The sequence below is a fragment of the Lissotriton vulgaris genome, chromosome 4_1, assembly GCF_964263255.1.
Source record: "Lissotriton vulgaris chromosome 4_1, aLisVul1.2, whole genome shotgun sequence".
NCBI lineage: Eukaryota > Metazoa > Chordata > Amphibia > Caudata > Salamandridae > Lissotriton > Lissotriton vulgaris.
Window position 1 is genome coordinate 2,067,559,307 of NC_141691.1, and position 19,948 is coordinate 2,067,579,254.

The 19,948-nt window shown below is 45.4% G+C and overlaps 1 protein-coding gene across 1 annotated transcript in view; it reads left to right on the forward strand.

Annotated features, from left to right (window-relative positions):
* Positions 1 to 8,908: 8,908 nt before the first annotated feature.
* Positions 8,909 to 19,948, forward strand: part of LOC147725016 (uncharacterized) — a 183,884-nt gene continuing 172,844 nt past the window's right edge. The window contains exon 1 of the mRNA XM_086966480.1: positions 8,909 to 10,685. Coding sequence (XP_086822606.1) covers positions 9,149 to 10,685 — 1,537 coding nt within the window. The 5' untranslated portion in view covers positions 8,909 to 9,148. The remainder of the gene's footprint in view (positions 10,686 to 19,948) is intronic.

Sequence of the window (19,948 nt, forward strand, 5' to 3'; positions counted from 1 at the left end):
AATCCTCAGGCTTAGCACCGCCTACTTGCCTATTGTCGGCATCTCTAAGATGAACCCATGTATCACCCAATTATTGGGCATGATCCATGTGGCGAATCTTACTCCAAATAGGTTGTGGAACAACATTGCCAAACAACATGTCGATGTCCGCCAAATTCATAATACACGTATTTACAATCTGAGTCAACTCTTTATAGTACCCTGCTGGATTTTTGCGCGGACCAGGCAAAGACTGACGCGCTGAAAATGAGCCGGTACAAGTGGCGGATTATTATTTACACCAGCAGGCACTTCTTCTTTCCATGCAGGAGGAACCTCTCTCATCGGATATTGCCTTGCCTTTCTCCTAACTGAAGGATCAGGTTCGAACAATTGTCGAGAAGGTGATTCACTCCTAAATGACAACAACATTGCGACCGCTTTTCCAACATCGGATGGACTTACAATAGTTCCCCTTGCAAATTCGGAACGTATGTTGTACAATTTGTCAGGAGCTTGTCCCACTTCCTCGTCCCACTTTTCAACAAGAAAAGCACACATCGTATCGAAAACGTACCGTTGCTTCGGTGCTTCCCATTGAAGGAAAACATGCATAACACTCTCGAGATCATACTGTGTATCGTACATAATGCATTTACGCGCCATGTGATCCAAAATCGTACGCTCCTCCATATTCGGCAACTGACTACGTGACTGTCTACGCTCAGTAACAGGGGACATACCCAATTGTCCCAACCAAGGAGTAAAGAAACCAGTAACTGCAGTAGTCATTCGTTGTCTTGCAGAAGGAGAAGGTGAAAGAATAAGAGAAGACGAAACAATAGCAGAAGAATCCAAAGACAGACCAGAAGGAGTATCAGAAACAGGCGTAGGAGTAGCAGGCAAAGGAAGAGGCAAAGTTGGCGGCCCCTGAGGAGGCTGCGCCAAAGGAACAGTAGCCAACGGAAGAGGCGCTGGCTGTGGAGGAATCGCAGGGGGCACAACAATCGGAGGTTGCACAGCCACAACTGGTGGCGGTGGTGCCGTAGCGTTTTGTGCATATGGGGGTGGCGAACTCAAGAGATGCGACATTAAAGGATCTTTCTCGAGATCTTTCGCTTCCTGTTCTTTACGCGGCAAAGTAAATGTAAATGTGCTGGACTTGTAAAGCGCACAGCTGCCCGTAAGCGTCCCGGCGCTTGCTTAGGGAACCCGTCCTGGTATTCCCCTGTGAGAAACCACGGCAGGGTGTCCACAAGGTGAAAGCCAGGCATCCCGCCGCGAGGGGCCGTAGTGGAGATTAAGCAAGCTATTGCCCAGAGTTGCAGAGTGTGACCCCGTGAGTTGAGTAGGCACCAGAGCGAGAATTGTCGAGTCCGTGGAATTTGGAGCCCGAGACCCGCCGAGGCGGGGAATCGAACCCTGGTCCACGGTCGATCTCAGCTTCCGGGTCTGCCGCCTCTAACCACTCACTTATCTACCGCTAATTTCCTAATCCTAAGCATCTGTTCGTTCTCTTGCTCTTCCTCATTATCCCTAAACGCAACAGCAGCTTGTACCATTGACATACCTCGTTTATTTTTCTTCGCTAATTTCATTTCCCTCTGTTTGGCTTCTTTGCGCCATATGCGAAAAGAGTCAAACATTGCCGGCCGGGCTTTCTTCTTAAAGAGTTTGACCTCTAGATTATCCAGAATCTCTGTGTCAAAGCTACCATTTTGGGGCCATTTTAAAACACCATCTTTCCTGGTGTATTGGATCCATATTCCATTATATGCGATTGGGCCTACGCCATGTTTCACATATAGTTCATAAGTTGGAGTCCCAATCGGAGGAACCGGACACGAGTCCTCCAATCGGGAATCCCTATTACAACCAAGACAAAACAATTTTCCAAGTCTGCTAAGACCAGGCATCTTCTCTCTCTAGTCTAGCTTCAAACTTCGAAGGATTATCGAATACGATAGTCTCGTGAATACACGAGTCCTTCGGTTTTGGCACTTGCAAGTTCCAAACAAAGTGATCCCGAAGGGTACCAAAAACTAAGAATCAAACTAAGGACTGGGAGACGCTCCGCTTATACTTAACTGAGGTATTGATGACGTCACCAGAAGACTCGTCTAATCGTTTCGCTCTACCAATCATCAAGGGTCCAAAACAGGGCGATAGTCAGGGCAGCAGTCCTTCGTAGCCGTCGGGAAGCGGGGAACCTCGCAGCAAAGACTTTCGGACCATGTCGACATACAGGGGTCGATGAAGTGGTTGGCCGTCCTCCAGAATTTTCACACGAAGCTCCTCATGAACCTCTGGCTTGGACCGGTACCGCCGATACCGCCCCACGTTGGGCACCAATTGAAGTACTGCATTTTTAAGAACCCAGCGGTGCCAGGGAACAACACCCAAAGACTTCGAGTCCTTCCTGTTTCAGACTACAGAAACACCGAGTCTTCTAGGTGAAGTCAAAGATCGTATTTATTGGCTGCAGCCAGTAACAGGTATCCTAGAAGTACAACAGCATGTATGTTCTCAGGAGACTGCTCAAACTTACAAAGCCAGTCTTCTCCTTATATACAAAATAATATGCTTTAGGCAACATTCCTTATTTTTACAGTTGACCATTCACATATTTTCACTACAAAGAAAAAGCAGAGTCATGATGACAAGTCCACATTTCAGTTCGTCCAGCCCGTAATCAATTACCCGGCAAGGCCCAGTATTTTCATCAGATATCGACGGACCCCCAATAAAATCGGGCACCTCCTCCTCGTAAAGCAAGTCATAAAGCAAGAAACAGGGACAGGTGTGTGTAAGATTAGGCATGGTTTGTGTGCGATAAAAGGTTTATGATATGTTGTGCCTTGATACTAATCTCGCTCGGCCACTGGGAAAGGACCTGGCCGAACAGGCTTGGCTTCGGGCAGTGGAGTCAGCTTGCCCAGGTCACGGAGGAGTCAGCAAAGGTGTACGTGTCCTTCGGACTCGATTTTGGCTTTAGTCGTTTGGCTATGTGAGGGCAATCACAAAATGGATGCCGTTCACAAAATGGAACCCGAGGGTTCGGGACGGAAATGCTGATTTCAGGGTGATTTCGTCACTTGATCATGACCCAAATGCTCATGTATAGTATTTAACTCATTACCGGTCTGCTGATACCAAAATCATCATGATTCGACGATGTTTATGACACGGGTCCAAAATTTTCAGTACTACATCACCATGCCGGAAGTTGGTACAGCCGGGGGGGTGGGGGAGCTACAACCCTCCGTTCAGTCGGCAGTGCTCCTCTGATGCCAGTGTAGCAACTGTACGTCTCTGAGCCCTCTGTAACCTTAGTGCCTCCCCTAACCGTCCTACAACCTCAGTGCTCCCCTCTGCTCCTTGAAGCCTCAGTGCTCATCTGAGCCCCTTGTAGCATCAATGCTCCGCTAAGCTCCTACAGTCTTATTACTTCTCTGAGCTCTTTGAATCCTCACTGCTCCCCTGAGCTCACTGCAGCCTGAGTAATCCTCCGAGCTCCTTGCAGCCTCAGTCCTCCTCTGAGCCCTCTCCAGTCTTAATGCTCCTTTGATCCCCTGCTTGCCTCAGTCCTCCTCTAAGCTCCCGGCAGCCTCAGAGTTCCTCTGAGCCCCGTGCAACCCCAGTACGCTTCTGAGCCTCCTGGCGCATCAGCACTCCTCTGAGTTACCTGCAGCCTCAGTGCTCCTCTGAGCCTCACTTCAACCTCAGTGCTCCTCTGAGTCCCCCCCGCCTGCAACCACAGTGATACTACTCTGAGCTCCCAGCAGCTCGGTGCTCCTCAGAGCTCAAAGCAGCTTCGGTGCTCCTTTGAGCTCAAAGCAGCTTTGGCGCTTCTCTGAGCTTCCTGCAGCCTCAGTGCTCTTCTGACCTCCATTGCCTCAGTGCTCCTCTGAACCCCTTGTAGTCTCAGTGCTCCCTTGTGCCCCCCACCCAAAGCATTAATGCGCCTCTTAGTTCCCTACAGCTGCAGCACTCTTCTGAGCTCCCTGCAGCCTCAGTACTCCTCTGAGGCCCCCACATTCTCGGTGCTCCTCTGAGCCCCCCACATTCTCGGTGCTCCTCTGAGCCCCCCACATACTCGGTGCTCCTCTGAGCCCCCAACTGCCTCAGTGCTCCTCTGAGCCTATGCAGTATCAATGCTCTTCTGACCCCCCCTGCAGCCTCCGTGCTTCTTTGAGCCCCCTGTAGCCTCAGTGCTCTGCTGAGGCCCTGCAACCTCCAGGCTTCTCGAACCAACCCTGCAGTCTCATTGCTCTTCTGGCCTCTGCAACCTCAGTGCTTCTCTGAGTTCTCTGCCACATTAGTTTTCATCTGAGCCCCCCTCAGCCTTAGTGCTCCTCTGAGCTCTGAGAGCTTCAGTATTCCTCTGAGCTCCCTGCAGCCTCAGTGCTTGTGAGAAAGAACTATCTCCTGCCCCCTGAAAACAACCTAATCCATTCCAACCCAGCACCCATAACACACATTTACTTACCTGTTCATGCCCAGCCCAATGAACTGCTCAGACGGCTCGATGACCGTATAACATACTTTGGAAGGCTGGGGAGGCTCTCATGGTCCTGGATTCTTATCTGACGAGAGAAGGATGTTGTCTGCCCTTCCTCACAGAACCATGCCTTTGTTGTCTTGGATCCCACATGTGCTCTGCAAGGTAGATCTGCCTGTGTTGGGATCATAAATAATTCTTGGCTTTGTACTCCCATGTATGCTTTTATGTTTTATGATTGGCTGATTTGTGTCTTTTGCTAGTAGTGGGGTTACTAAATATAGAATATATTCTTCCAGAAACCAGTTGTCTGTGTGTAGTAATTTGCTTCTTATGTAATGCATCTCCCTGGCCCTCTGCCTGATGCTCTAGCTATATGATGTAATTTGGAATGTTATGGATGTTTGTACTTGAAGGTGGAGCTTTTGGAGAAGATGGGCTGAGCAGCCAGGAGGCTTCTCCTGGTGGGGCTTATATTAAGACTTACATTGGAATTTACCAAGATGTAACTTGAAGAATAAACTACAACTACAAGAGCTGTCAATCAGACTTCATTGATTTCTACATTGGCGACGATTTAAAAGGAAAATAACTTACGCGTGGAGAAAAGAAGGCTATTTGATGGCTACTGGAACTTAAGGTACTAATATTACTAAAGACATTGAACTATTTAAGCTTTCTGGCACCCGCCCCACCAGTGACCCTGACAACGGTCGCCGTAAATAATTTTAGGTGCCAGATCCACCTGTGTATGAAACTGTAAAGTGTATCTGCAGTCCTGTATTAAAACTGTGAAGCCCAATGAAGAGGTATGTGCTAAATCAACCTCAAAGTGTTGAAAGGGGAAAAGTGATGTAGTGATGTTGGGGGTACACATCGAGCCCCGGTAGGGGCGAAGGTCATGCCCCGGTGTTGAATGCTGACAAGGCTCCGGTGTGCCCTGATGAGAAGTGGCTGCACATGGTAGAAAATAATAGGGGGCAGATTTTGATCACATGCTTTTAAAGAATCGGCAAGGCCCACTGTTAAAAATGTGACAGAGGACAAATGTGGAGAGAACTGCAGTCAACAACAATTAACAGTTTCTACTGAGAGCAATGATTGCAGATTTTGATCACATGCCTTTAAAGAATCATCAAGCCCTGCTGTTAAAAATGTGACGGAGAACAAATGTGGCGAAAACTTTTGATTGTAGTCCTTTGCACAGTCTATTGTAACTGTGCAGTGTTTGCCAACCACAACTGGTGTTTTCCATGGTATTGAAATGGAATTGAAAGAAGGCCCCAGTTTGTTGTTGTCTCTGTGCTCTGTAGCTGACCTGGATTGCCATCAGAGTTAATTTCCTGAGTCAAGTACTGGTGATAAAGATGATTTTAATGTGAGGGTTACCATGAGCATTGCTGCCTGAAGATCGTCACAGGTACTGTTATTTACACTAATTGAAAACTACATATTACTGAGGATGTCACTTTGGAAAACTTAGAACTAGTGCAACAGCGCCATCTTCTGGCTATGGAGCTCAATGGCTCCAAGAAAAGGAACTAACTGGTTCACTCTGAGAGTAAGGAGGATTCAAAACTGGAACAGTAATGAAATATTGCTATAAGGAGTTAGAATATGGGTCAAAGAAAATAAGAAACCCAGAACTGTACTGTGTGAGATGATTGTTAAGTATTAAGTCACTCTCTCGTTTGTTGTGGTGCATGTGATGACGGCATTGAATTTGGTGATATATGCCAATGTTATGTACATCTGCTTTTGATTTGCAAAGTGTCATTCTAAATTGATACTCAATGTGATTTTCATTTTACAGTTTTATTATAGGGAGGTGGATTCCCTACACAACTATTTGTGAGGTTACTGCGAGTGTGTGGTTTATAGGGAGGTGGATTCCCCCTTTACAATAATTTGGGAGGTTACTGCGAGTGTGTGGCAATAGAGAGGTGGATTCCCCCTTGGGAGGTTACTGTGTGTGGTGGTTTATAGGGAGGTGGATACCCCCTTGGGTTACTGTGTGTGGTGGTTTATAGGGAGGTGGATTCCCCCTTTACGAGGAGGTATGTGTTCTCTTATTGGGAGTCTACTGTGTATTAATGTGGGTGATGTCCTGCAATAGTATGCAGACGAAACATTATAATATATGCATTAGGGGATATGTAAATTTCCCTGGTCCTGCAATAGTATGCAGTAGAGGGTGTTCTTGGTAACTGGACAGTATATTATAGTGCGTGCAGTAGAGGGCGTATGGTATTCCCTGGTCCTGCCATTTGATTAAGTTTACAACTTCTATATTACTACTTTATTACTTATATTACTACATTTACGATGTCATTATTATGATTATCATTATTATTACATAGAGAAGGCTGTCTTACTGTTTAATACTTAACTTACTACTATTGCATCGTTATTATTATTATTACATTGGGAAGGCTATTTTATTACTTACATTCCTATTTTCTCATTATTGCATTGCTTTTACATTATTATTTTTATTAGTACATAAGGAGAGTTTGGCTCCTGTTATTATGGTTTCCTTTTAAGTTTACTTCTGGAATGTTTATCTTATCTTCCTATATTTATATATGTGTATACTATTTCATTTTGTTACATATTATAAAGGGGAAGATGTGTAGTAATCTGCTGCTTATGTAATGCATCTCCCTGGCCCTGGTTCTCTGCCTGATGCTCTAGCTGTATGATGTCATTTGTAGTGTTATGGATGTTTGTACTTGAAGGTGGAGCTGTTGGAGAAGATGGGCTGAGCAGCCAGGAGGCTGTTCCTGGTGGGGCTTATATTAAGACTTACATTGGAATTTACCAAGATGTAACTTGAAGAATAAACTACAACTACAAGAGCTGTCCACCAGACTTCATTGATTTCTACACTGTCTCTATTCTCTGTTGGTTGATTTATGCTTCTTTACCTATTTAGAGTCAATGAGAGACAATAGGAGAAAGATTCTATTGAAAAACATGTATATGGATTTTTAAAATGGCATGGCACGTCCTCACATCACTGATTTATGGGACATAACAAACTTGCCTTAGAACATTTAGGTCTCAAATGGTATGAAAAAGCTCCTTAGATTTGAAAAGCTGCTAATTTGTTCAGAGAAGAAATATTATTTTAATTATGGAAGTTTACTTCACAAAGTCAATAGGATCCCAAAGTGGTTCCAGTGGTGATGCCAGGTATCTGGTAAGTGGAGTCTGAGTCATTAGGGGGACCGTTCACACACACTACCAGTCCTAGAAGTTACTGGTCAATCTTCGGAGTACTGGTACTGTAGTTGGGCTAGCAACCAGTTAGGTTTCATGGTAAAGGGTCACCAATTCTTTCAAAACTGAACAGTTCTGATCTGATTGGTGGAGGCACAAACTGGATTGAAAAGTTCACCAGGTGCAATCAGAAAACTGTACTTTACATGTATGCTCTATCTGTAAAATAAACCTTAATATCTTTAGTGCAGACCCCGTTGCTTTTCTCTTCCCTCCTCCTGAGCTTTTCCCCTTTAACATCACGCTTTCCTCATCCAGTTTCTCTGTCTTTTGTAGTCCCTTTGGTGAAAACGGCTTCCTGACTTAATTCCCACCCTTACTGAGAGTTGTTTCTCATTCACAGAATCAAAGAACCTGAAGAAGAGACCTGCAACATCCCAGCACTAGAAAAGCTTTTGGCAGCATCATCAGATGATCAAACTGATCAGTGTGTAGAGTCTGAGAAAACTCGCAGCAAGAGGTTGGACCTGGATACACACCCAATGATATATGTTCAGGGGAGAAACCCAGGCCTTGTGCTAGAAAAGCTCATGCAGTGCTCATCTTTATGGACCGTTTAAAAGATCCACACCAGAGATCATGTTTCAGTATACAGAGTTTGAAAACCTTTGCTCTGACTTTGTACCTCCGAAGTTATGTTATAGTGAAAAAAAATACTAGTGCAGAATAGGAGCTAAGCTTCACTCAGCACTCACACAATTTAAATTCTAATAAGCAGATTAATGCAGTTAATCTGAATATCCCGAGGATAAAGCATACCAGTGTAAGGAGTGTGAGAAAAGCGTGACACCCAGAACATTTCTGTTGAAAAATCAGAGAATGCTTACAAGGGAGAAAATCTAGCTATATATGGAGTGTGGTTTACCCTGCACTGAGGGCTCTTTGCTACACCGGTTTTCAACAGAATAGTTCCTTCTGAGGATAGGTTATACCAGTGTATGGAATGAGGGAAGATCTCCACTGAACCAAAGAAGCTGTTGAGAGACCAGAGACTCCATGCAGTGGTGAACGCTATAATTGTACAGATTGTGGAAAAAGCTTCACTGAGAATGGCACACTGGTGAAGCAACAGATAATCCATGCTGGTGAGATACTCTTTCAGTGTAATGAATGTGGGAAAAAATTCACTAAGAAATCGCTCTTGTCATAATCTCCATACTGGTAGAACTATGCAGCTGTACAGAAAATGCAAAAACATTCACTAAGAAGGGTTCACTGGTAAAGCATAAGATAATGTATACTGTTGAGGAACCCTATCAGTGTACTGAATGTGAGAAAATCTTCATTTGGAATAGCATTCAGTACATTCCTCAGAGCACACATACTGGTTAGAATCCCTATCACCATACAGCTTGTAGGAAATGCTTCAGTAAAAACGGCACACTGATGATGCATCAGGCAACCCATTCCGCTGATAAACCCTATGAGTGTACAGAATGTGAAAAATGCTTCACTGCAAAGAGCAAACTGTTTCTACATCAGAGACTTCATAACGGGGAGAAACCCTATCAGTGTACAGAATGTCAGAAAAGCTTTATTGAGAAATACAGTTTGTTGAAACACCGGAGAGTCCATACTGGAGAAAAACCTTTCCACTGCACAGAATGCTGGAAAAGCTTTACGGCAAATGGTACACTGTTGGATCATCAGAGAATTCATACTGGTGAAAAACCCTATCATTGTACAGAGTGCAGTAAAAGCTTTACTGTGAAAAGCAATTTGTTGACGCATCAGAGAATTCACACTGCTGAGAAACCCTATCAGTGTACAGAATGCGGGAAAAGCTTTACGGCAAATGGTCCACTGTTGGATCATCAGAGAATTCATACTGGTGAAAAACCCTATCATTGTACAGAGTGCAGTAAAAGCTTTACTGTGAAAAGCAATTTGTTGACGCATCAGAGAATCCACACTGGTGAGAAACCTTATCAGTGTACAGAATGCGGGAAAAGCTTTTCTCACACAGGTACGCTGTTGAGCCATCAGAGAATCCATACTGGTGAGAAACCTTATCACTGTACAGAATGCACAAAAAGCTTTACTGCGAAAAGCAATTTATTGAAGCATCAGAGATTCCACACTGGTGAAAAACCTTATCACTGTACAGAATGCACAAAAAGCTTTACTCTGAAGAGCACGTTGTTGAAGCATCAGAGGTTCCACACTGGTGAGAGACCCTATCAATGTATTGAATGTGGAAAAAGCTTTGCTGTGCAAAGCCATTTGTTGACGCATCGGAGAATCCACAATGGTGAGAAACCCTATCAGTGTACAGAATGTGGAAAAAGCTTTACTGAAAAGGGCACGCTGTTGAGCCATCAGAGAATCCATACTGGTGAGAAACCCTACAAATGTACAGAATGCATCAAAAGTTTTACTTATAAGGTTTCGCTGTTGAGCCATCAGAGAATCCATACTGGTGACAAACCCTATCACTGTACAGAATGCATGAAAAGCTTTACTGCGAAAAGCTATTTATTGAAGCATCAGAGATTCCACACTGGTGAAAAACCTTATCACTGTACAGAATGCACAAAAAGCTTTACTCTGAAGAGCACATTGTTGAAGCATCAGAGGTTCCACACTGGTGAGAGACCCTATCAATGTATTGAATGTGGAAAAAGCTTTGCTGTGCAAAGCCATTTGTTGACGCATCGGAGAATCCACAATGGTGAGAAAACCTATCAGTGTACAGAATGTGGAAAAAACTTTACTTTGAAGGACACACTGTTGAAGCATCAGAGAATCCATACTGGTGAGAAACCCTATCAGTGTACAGATTGCGGGCAAAGCTTTACTTGGAAGGGCACACTGTTGAATCATCAGAGAATCCATACTGGTGAGAAACCCTATCGGTGTACAGAGTGCGGGAAAATCTTTACTCAGAAGGGTACGCTGTTGACCCATCAGAGAATTCATACTGGTGAGACACCTTTTCATTATTACAAATCTAGAATAAGCTTCTCTCAGGTAGCCTCATTAAAGGCAATTGGTTGTGGCAAACATGAGAAAAGCTTGACAAGAATGCAGATATTGTAAAATAATCAAAGAATCTGTTCATTGTAAAAATCTCAAAGCGAGAATGTGGAATACTAGTGAAGCAACAGGACTTGAAATATATCAGCATTTGGAAGATAGAATGGATACATAAGCGAATCCACCTTACTTATTCTATTATTTGACGATGTCTTCATATTATAAACATTGTCATCTTACCCTGCGCCGGCCATACGTGACTGGTAAATTTATTTGTGTGCGTAATTGTTGAAAGTATAAAGGTAAAGATCATCATCGCCATGGTGTCAGACCAATAACTTTTTTAAAGACAGGAATACCCTATTCACTCCCTTTCAAATAATCTCTCTCCATGACGCCTGTTTGTGCTTTTATAAAATACTACTTAAATCATGTATTGATATGCACACATGTAGACACACAACTGTGAATATAAATGTGCAATAACACACCATTTGGAACAACAAAACAAGATTCAAACATTTCTTACTGTGACAAAATTCAATGTAAAGCCTCAACGCAATGTATCTGACTTGAGAAAATATTTATAACTAATTCTCATGAGAAAACATCATGGCGTATGAAGATCCGTAATATGTAATATGCTATTTATTATCCTTGATTTTGAAGACTTATTTCATGAGTAGATGAAACACTATACTGTTTGTATGTAGAAAAAGGACAAAAGCAATACTTAATTATGTAGATAAGTGTGAGGAGAGACTCTTTTCTGAAGGCTTTCCCCCATACACTTTTTGCACTGCTATTGCTGGATTTAGTGCGGTGTAATGACTCTGTAGTGCCTGTGGACCCTGCATTCCAGACCTTGGTGCATGTACTATGACACTTAAAAATGTGTGTTTGATTGGCTTATCTACAATTGGAATAGACTTACTAATACATTGGTCTTTAATGTATAGCACCCAATGTACCCGGAGTCTGTACATTAAGTGTTCCTCATGGACTGCAACACTTATTGTGCTACTGCGAGTGTGACCAGGTGTATCATCTCTCCCAAACTGCCATTGCAGGCCAGCAGAGCAACCCGACTACCATTTCAACCTGCGGCAAAGCCAAAACCTCTCCTTTTTAGGTCTCACCTATGCAGCGCGCATGCGCTGCATAGAAGTGACCTAATGCCATCAATCCCCTTTTTAAGCCACAACAGTGCACACATTCCATTACCTTCAATGGCAAATAGTGCACGTGTGGCTATTCCCTTGCAGGCTCGAGCACTGACAACTTATGTTTGTAATTAAATAGCAAACATATGGTGTCAGCGCTCGTTCCCGTAAGGGAAGCAGGCGAGGCTCCCTCCTCTCTCCGTCCCCCCTGCTACCAGCGAGAGGCGCAGCACACTTGTTTTTTATGTCAGTCCTCTGTCTTTTTGCTGCTATCAGCTGTAATGACAGAAGTGGATGCCTGATTGTGCGCCAGGGGAATTGCAGGACTTCAGACACGGCTGCACATGCGCAAACAACATAAGTGCGTGCATGCCTGTTTTTTTTTCCTGAAAGCTGTAGGCTGAGTAACATGACCTGTGTTGTTTCCTGATGGCTGCTAGGTTGTGTATTTTTGGGAAGGATCTCCTGCACGGTCTGTATTGTGTCCTCGAGCGTTCTAAAGGTCAGTAGATCGGGTGTTGCTTGGTAACAGGTACATTTTGAGTTAGTTGTTGAATGTGTGTTGCCTGCTTCAGAAGGGTCAGCTTTTTAGCATGGGCGAGATGGGTCCAGGCCAATGGCGACAAACTTCAGAGAGGGCGGAAGGAGCTGTCTGCTTTAAGGTCATGCAGACAGCCGAGTGCCTAGCGCCTGGCTTCAGGAGCTCCAATCGCTCTTTTTAACACTTTCTTATCCTCCCATCACCCTCTCGCTCCCTACTGCCACACACTAAATGCCCACTCCCTCCAACAAACCACATGCATGAGGAGTTAGATAGGTGCTGGAGGTTCAGACGTGTTTGTGTTCTGAGGCAAGTAACAATTCTGGTGTAGTGTAGACGTCGGGGGCTGACCCCTGATCACAAAAACAGTGCTCCCTGATTCTCGTTGTATTCACAAGCAGCAACGAGAGCGCCAAATGTCTTTCTGCCCAGGGAGCTATCCTGGCAAATGCCGACTCTGGGTTCTGGTGTTGGTACAATAAACAGGTCTGAAATATTTTTCAGGCAGCTTGCTGGTTGTGTCTTAGTGTTGCTGCTTGGAATGTCTTCTCTAGGAGACGTAAGACATGTCCCCTGAAAAGGTTCTGAAAGTGTCAGAGGGTTTATGCTCAGTGAAACAGCAGTTCTGTCACCCCACGAGCGGACGCAAGTTTATTTTGTAGGTTACACTATGTAGTAGAGTTTGCAAGGCTCACACTGTGAAACAAGCAGTGGTTTCTAGGCTCGCGTGTTTTGTGCTTTGTTGACCGGCGCTGCGAGATGAGCGCCGTTTCGTGCGTTTGGGTGTTGCTATCCTGGTGTTTTACTCTGCATTTCCTAACTGCCCATTCGTTTTCTGGTTATCAGTAAAAAAGCAGCTGGTGCCTTTTTAAACATGCAGTAACATCGACCCTGATAAGATTTTGGCATGAAATATATTAATATTCAGATGATCCGGGTAGGCGATTAGCCCTCAGAGCACAACTTTGGGAATTGGTCCGCAAATCGGAATGCTCCCTTTGCTTGCAGTATTTAATATCACAGGCCCACAGGGTCAACATTGTGTGGCCGGCTAGCTCCCAGATGGTGAGCACTGGCCACAGAGCTCCGTTTGTCTTCTTCAGTGCGCACCCTGTGTGCAGAGAGCGGCGCGCAAGGATGACGTCCCCTCTGGTGAGAGGCTTTTCACACTCTGGCAGCGCTCCCTATTTTGGGTGTGTGTAGGGGGTGCTAATAGCCTTACCCGCACAGCTGTAGGAACTGTTAATCACACTCCCTATGCACCCTTGCCTGTGGCTTGGGCCTATAACTAGGTGGAGCACTTAACTAAGGAGTAAGGAGATAATAGGAGGCTAGTAATTGCATTTATATAGCACTTGCTACCCCTGACGAGGCGTAGAAAATGACAGCAGTCATGCAGCCCCCATGATTTTTTTGGTCTCGTCTATTTCATCCCGAAGGGATGATAGGCTAGATTTATAGTAAGCAGACCTAAAAAGTCTACCCTCTGCAGATTGCGTACAGTTCATGTGAGCCAGGCGTGTGCACAGGAATCCGCTCCCCCTACCCCTCCCACAAAGCAAGACAAGACAAGCCAGGAACATCAAAGCGACCGGCCGCTGTGATTCCATTTGCCAGCAGCCACTTCACACGCTCCGCAGGTCATAAACAGGACCATCTGCTTTTCTTCAGAGCCATGACGCCGCGGCTCGGCCCCACCCCCTCTGCCCCCTCCTGCATTTAAATACTTCATTTTTCGTCATTGCCATGGCGTTGCGGCTCACCCCACCCCACCCCCCTCTTCCCCTCCCGCATTTAAATACTTCTTTTTCTTTATTGCCATGACGCTGTGGCTCACCCCTTCCTCCCTCCCGCATTTAAATACTTCTTTTTCTTTACTGCCATGACGTCGCGGCTCACCCCCCAAACCCTTCTTCTCCCCCTCCCACATTTAAATACTTCTTTTTCTTCATTGCCATGACGTCGCTGCTCGCCCCCACACCCCTGCCCCACTCCCCCACTCCAGCATTTAAATACTTCTTTTTCTTCATTGCCATGGCGTTGCGGCTCACCCCCACCCCACCCCCCTCTTCCCCTCCCGCATTTAAATACTTCTTTTTCTTTATTGCCATGACGCTGTGGCTCACCCCTTCCTCCCTCCCGCATTTAAATACTTCTTTTTCTTTACTGCCATGACGTCGCGGCTTACCCCCAAACCCTTCTTCTCCCCCTCCCACATTTAAATACTTCTTTTTCTTCATTGCCATGACGTCGCTGCTCGCCCCCACCTCCCTGCCCCACTCCCCCACTCCAGCATTTAAATACTTCTTTTTCTTCATTGCCATGACGTTGTGGCTCACACCCCACCCCTCCCCTACCCCTCCCGCATTTAAATACTTCTTTTTCTTCATTGCCATGATGTCGAGGCTCGCCCCCCCACTCCCCTCCCGCATTTAAATACTTCTTTTTCTTCATTGCCATGATGTCGCGGCTCGCGCCTCACCCCTCCTCTCCCCCCTCCCGCATTTAAATACTTCTTATCATTGCAATGACGTAGCGGCTCGCCCCCCCACTCCCACCACATTTTTTTCCTGCTCGCTTATTCGATACATGTGGCCAGCCAGCTTTGACTTTTACATCCCCGACGTCGGAAGGAATACATGCTCCAGTGCAGCGGTGCACATTACAGAACAGGCCTTTGTAGGGGTAGAGATTTCATGGAGCGGTGCCAGAATCAGACACCGGCCTCTTAATTAACTATACTGCAGCTATGACCGTGTACATGGAAAACCCTGCACATTTCGCCAAAGAGAAAGGATCAGTTAATTGCACACCATGTGCCCTTGCCAGAATGTGATCAAAAGAAAGATGCTTTTTTGCAAATGTACATGAAATATGTCCCTCCAGAGCAGAGGGCAACTGATTTCTCTAGCGACGAGGATGAAGACCGCATTTCTGATACCAGGCTAGGTTTGATTGACACTGCTTGTTTTTCATGGTTATTGAAACTACTTCCCTATGGAAACTGTCACAATGAACCCTAGAACATTCGAGGTGACTCTGTTCGTACCGCTAACTTAGAGATTGCCGGGTCTTCTTGTAGGAAACCTTACATAACTAAAGAAGAGACACATATCAGACCATGAGCACTTTGAAATAAAAGGCACAGTTTTACTCCCATCCTATAAATATGTTTTTCCAAACACTGAGTCCTTAATGCACAAACCTCTAGCCCGACTCTGGAATGTATAAACAACGAGCACAACAGTTGCGCCACCTTTACAGGTACATAAAGACAGAGAGGATGATGGAGCCATGAAACCAGATCCTGAAGGGTGCTGCTCACCACTGGAAGCCATTGATACTGTCATGAAGTGGGAGGAGACGGCGCAGCTCCACTGTAGGGCTGCGCTTAGTATCTATTACGCAAGTGTAATTTTGCGTAGAACCAGCCATGAGTTTCATGTAGTTCCCAGAGTTAAAATCGCTTGTCCCACATACACACCTGCGTAATATTATTGCATGGTAATTGTTAGATTTGATTGGTTCTCACACATTTTTATTGTGAAGAATTGATGAGTCAACTGTCTGGCGCTTCATACACGTTTTTGCAAAGTCTTTTAATTTAATCAATATTTCTATCCATCTCCCTCACCAGAAATGACATTTATCTGAACTTGGGGGATGTCATGTAACTACTGCCTATAAAGTAAAAGACGCTTAAAGTACACACATCCCGGATATTTTCAATACTACCGAGAGGACAGTAAAAAGAAGTGCTGATCAGATGCCCAATATCACACTGATGCAAAATATTGGTCAAAAACTGATAAAAACGCGAAGTTCCGAATACCACTCAACAACATACATTTCACAAACTACACATAATATGCATATGCCATGCATGAATTGCAGGTATCCCACAAAGGGAATAGTCGTGCGTAGATGTAGCTTTTCAACACTTCATCTGTCTGACTCACACATGACATAACCGGATCGAGAAAGCAGCTTCATGTTTGAGCTGGCACAATGGAGAGAAAGTTATATATCCATAGAAACGTATCTGTGAATTCAGGGTCATTTGTACAGTTCTGTCTCCTGAAAAGTAACACGCAACTGGTTTCCACCCTTCCTAGATTCAATGAAAGACACAATCTGTTGACAAAGGCAATCCTGATGTTCCCGCTTCCCTTCCATGAAGGCTGTGCACTGCCAGCACAGGAACCAAACACACCCAAGAAGAAAGATGTCCATAGTCTCAACTTGTTATGTAAAAATAAGTGGCTTGTGCCAAGCTGAGGCTCGCCCCTCCATTATGCTGCTTCCTTGATAAGATCTTTAGGGTCTGTGGCTCGGAAGCGCGCGCTGCACTAACACTTAATCTTCACTTCAGCACTCCCGAATAGCAGGCTCCTGCAGAACAAGGGCAGAGCCAAACTTCAAAGCAAGGACCTGTGAAATTACCCACTTACATAGTATGCTGACTTATTGACATAATCTGCATCACAAACGTCGGCCTTCTCATCCTCTGCCTCTAATTGTTCCGTTTGGAGAGGGGGGAGGGGAGACTGAGTTTGTTCAGTCAAAGGAAGACCTATGAATGAACAGCATATTATTCCCTCTCAGCTCCTCAAATCACCTTCGCCTTTTAATTAGCTGAGCGCATAAATAATTAGCTTGTAGAAGGTTGTCTTGTGGCAACATTTCTTCCGTCAGCCTATTCATTTGAAGACATGGGGGAGGTCAAATGCTTCCTGTTTCCAGGTCTGCTTCTGACGCATCTGGAATTTTTAAGGCAGCTCTAATTACTGTGCCTCCTGCAGAGCCCAGCCATACATTGGTAATGGTTCCTACTCAGACAAGTACACCGCAACTTTGCTACAATACCGGTTATTTTTTGCAGACCATTCTCTATACCTGATGACTCATGCAATCAAAGCAGCTAGCTGGTGCTGATGGCCAAGCTGACCCAGCACTTAACCAGTCTCACATCTGACTAAGTCAGTGAAACACCCCCTTAAGCGCAAACTTACCATGCCGGATACTTGTGACGATTCAGCATATGTACATGACTTGAGTAAGCTAGTACACTGGCTTAATTTTAATATTAATTTGTATTTTTTCTAAGCATATGTTTGAACAAACTAGTTTTCAATTAAGCACACGTAACCCTGCTATATTGTCAATTTTCTCTAAGTGTAGCCCTGCATATTGCTCTCATAACCGGACGGCTCCCTTAATTACACACACAAACACAACCAGACACACACAACCACACACACACACAACCACACACACAACCACACACACTCACAACCACACACACACACACACAACAACCATTTTTTTCACTATCAGATGTGAAAAATAGACAAATATTGCCCATATTTAATTATGCTGTATCCTCAGTTCAATACTGGGATGCTTTTTTAACTTTTCTCTAGTTCAGTGCGAATCTTTCCATTACTAATTAATAATTAAAATTGTGTTAGCTTTGGCTTCTTTTCAATGCAAAGTTTATCCCAAAAAGTTGCTGTAACAACTTGCAAGTCCGCAACGGAAGCCTATTCATTTGCTAATTAATTTCAACATAAGGTTGCAAGACCATAAATTGGAGTTTTCAGAATTTTTATTAGTTTCTAGTTTGAAGATGTTACTCTCTCCTGTGCACCACACTCCTGTACTAAGGTTACAAGTAACCTGGCACCCGCTTTTCAGAGGTTCTTGCATCCAGCCAAATTGGGCATGGCACTGGAGCGTCCCAGCCAGGTACACACCGGGTGATGATCTCCGCACCTCCTTCTAGACCCCAAATCACTACTGTTTGCAGTATGTCACTCACCCCTCACATCCCTGGCACTCACCCTTCACTCAACAGGCCTGGCAGTCACTCCTCGCACCTGGCACTCACCCTTCTCCCTCTCTGGCACTCAGCATTAACTCTCTGTAACACTCAACTGTCCCCTCCCTAACACTCGCCCTCAACCCTCCAGGTACTCAAACTTCCCCTCCCTGGCACATCTCCTTCACCTCCCAGAAAATCACCTATGTCCCTCCTAGCATTCACTAATCGCCCCCTTGCCACTCACCCTTCACCTCCATGCCACTAGCCCTTCACCCCCCACGCCTGGCAGCTACACTTCCCCTCCCTGGCACTCACAATTGACCCTACTGACTCTTACGTCTCACCTGCATGGCACTCAACCTTCATCTCCCTGGCACTCACCCTTCATCCACCTGACCTGGCACTCAACCTTCACCTCTAGGAGGGCCTTTAGCCACCGGTATTCACTTTCAAGCACTGCACGCTTGCTTGTGGCGGCATCCACCTTGCGGGAGTGAGCAGCGGCGTGCTACAAGCACAAGTGCAGTGCCTGAAAAGCGAAGACTGCGCGGGCACGCAGGCACCACTCCCGGGCTTGTTTTCTGCATTTTTAAAGACCGGTAAAGCGGGCTGCACACTTCTTAAGCCCTGACTGCTGAGAGTGTTCAGCTATCCTCCACAAGGTGGCGCCTTCAGCACGTGCAGCTTTATGTATCCCAACACCCGCCAGAGCTGAAGCTGTCGGTCGCTTAAAGAAATCATGGAGGCAGTTTTGGAAACTATTGAAGGCAAGTCCATGGGCGAGCAATAGTGAGCCAAGCCTCTCCCCCGACTGCTGACTCCATGACCACGAGGGACTTCCTTGATGTGCTGAGACTTGGTTGTGGGCTAAGCACAGACTGTGGCGCTGAAACAGAATTCATGAGGGGGAGCCCCGAGACACTTTTTTTCTGGGATGTCACTTGTAAAACCTACTTTAATTCTTGCAATTTTGTATAACGCGAACACGACCCTAAGGCATTAGATCGTTTTATACGAGCACCAGTTAAGTTACACAAGGATACATTAATTGATTTGGCAGACACAGGAAGATTATTAAGCGATTTTCACAGAATCACAGGATGTTGAGCTGACGCTGAGATTCGAGCCTGGTTCCCCAGTTCAAAAGTCGGCAGCTCTGACCGTTCGCCTCATTCTATTCCCTATGAACTGGGAAATATGAGTTAGGATGGTTTTCAAAGCGCAACCAGCAGAGCACTTTAGCAGCGATGATCTGAGGAATCGGCAGATCGGTTTCGATTATCCAGGAAAACATATTTATAAAGCAGCTCCCGTCTCCTCTGGTCGCGGTGGCCAAGGTGCCCAGTCCGAAAGGCCGGCCACGGAGTCGGACAGTGCACGTGCGGTTTGGTCTCTGCAGTGAGTGGAGTAGCTGGCCCAGAATTGGACGCCAGTATGGTGCACAGTACTCCTCATCCAGTGATGCATTCGTGCCTAGTAAGGTACCCATTTCAGGAGAGTTTTATGTCTTGTTTGCCTTCTAGGTTCCAGGAGTATCCTGGTAGGCCCTTTGCTGAGGAACGCCTCTCCCAGAAGAAGTAATCACTTTGTTTGCCACAACATGGATGCCAGCAAAGCAACCCCCCTCCATTTGTAAGCAAGGGTGTTGGCCATCACGTCGTTCTCAATTGCTTTATGGGCAG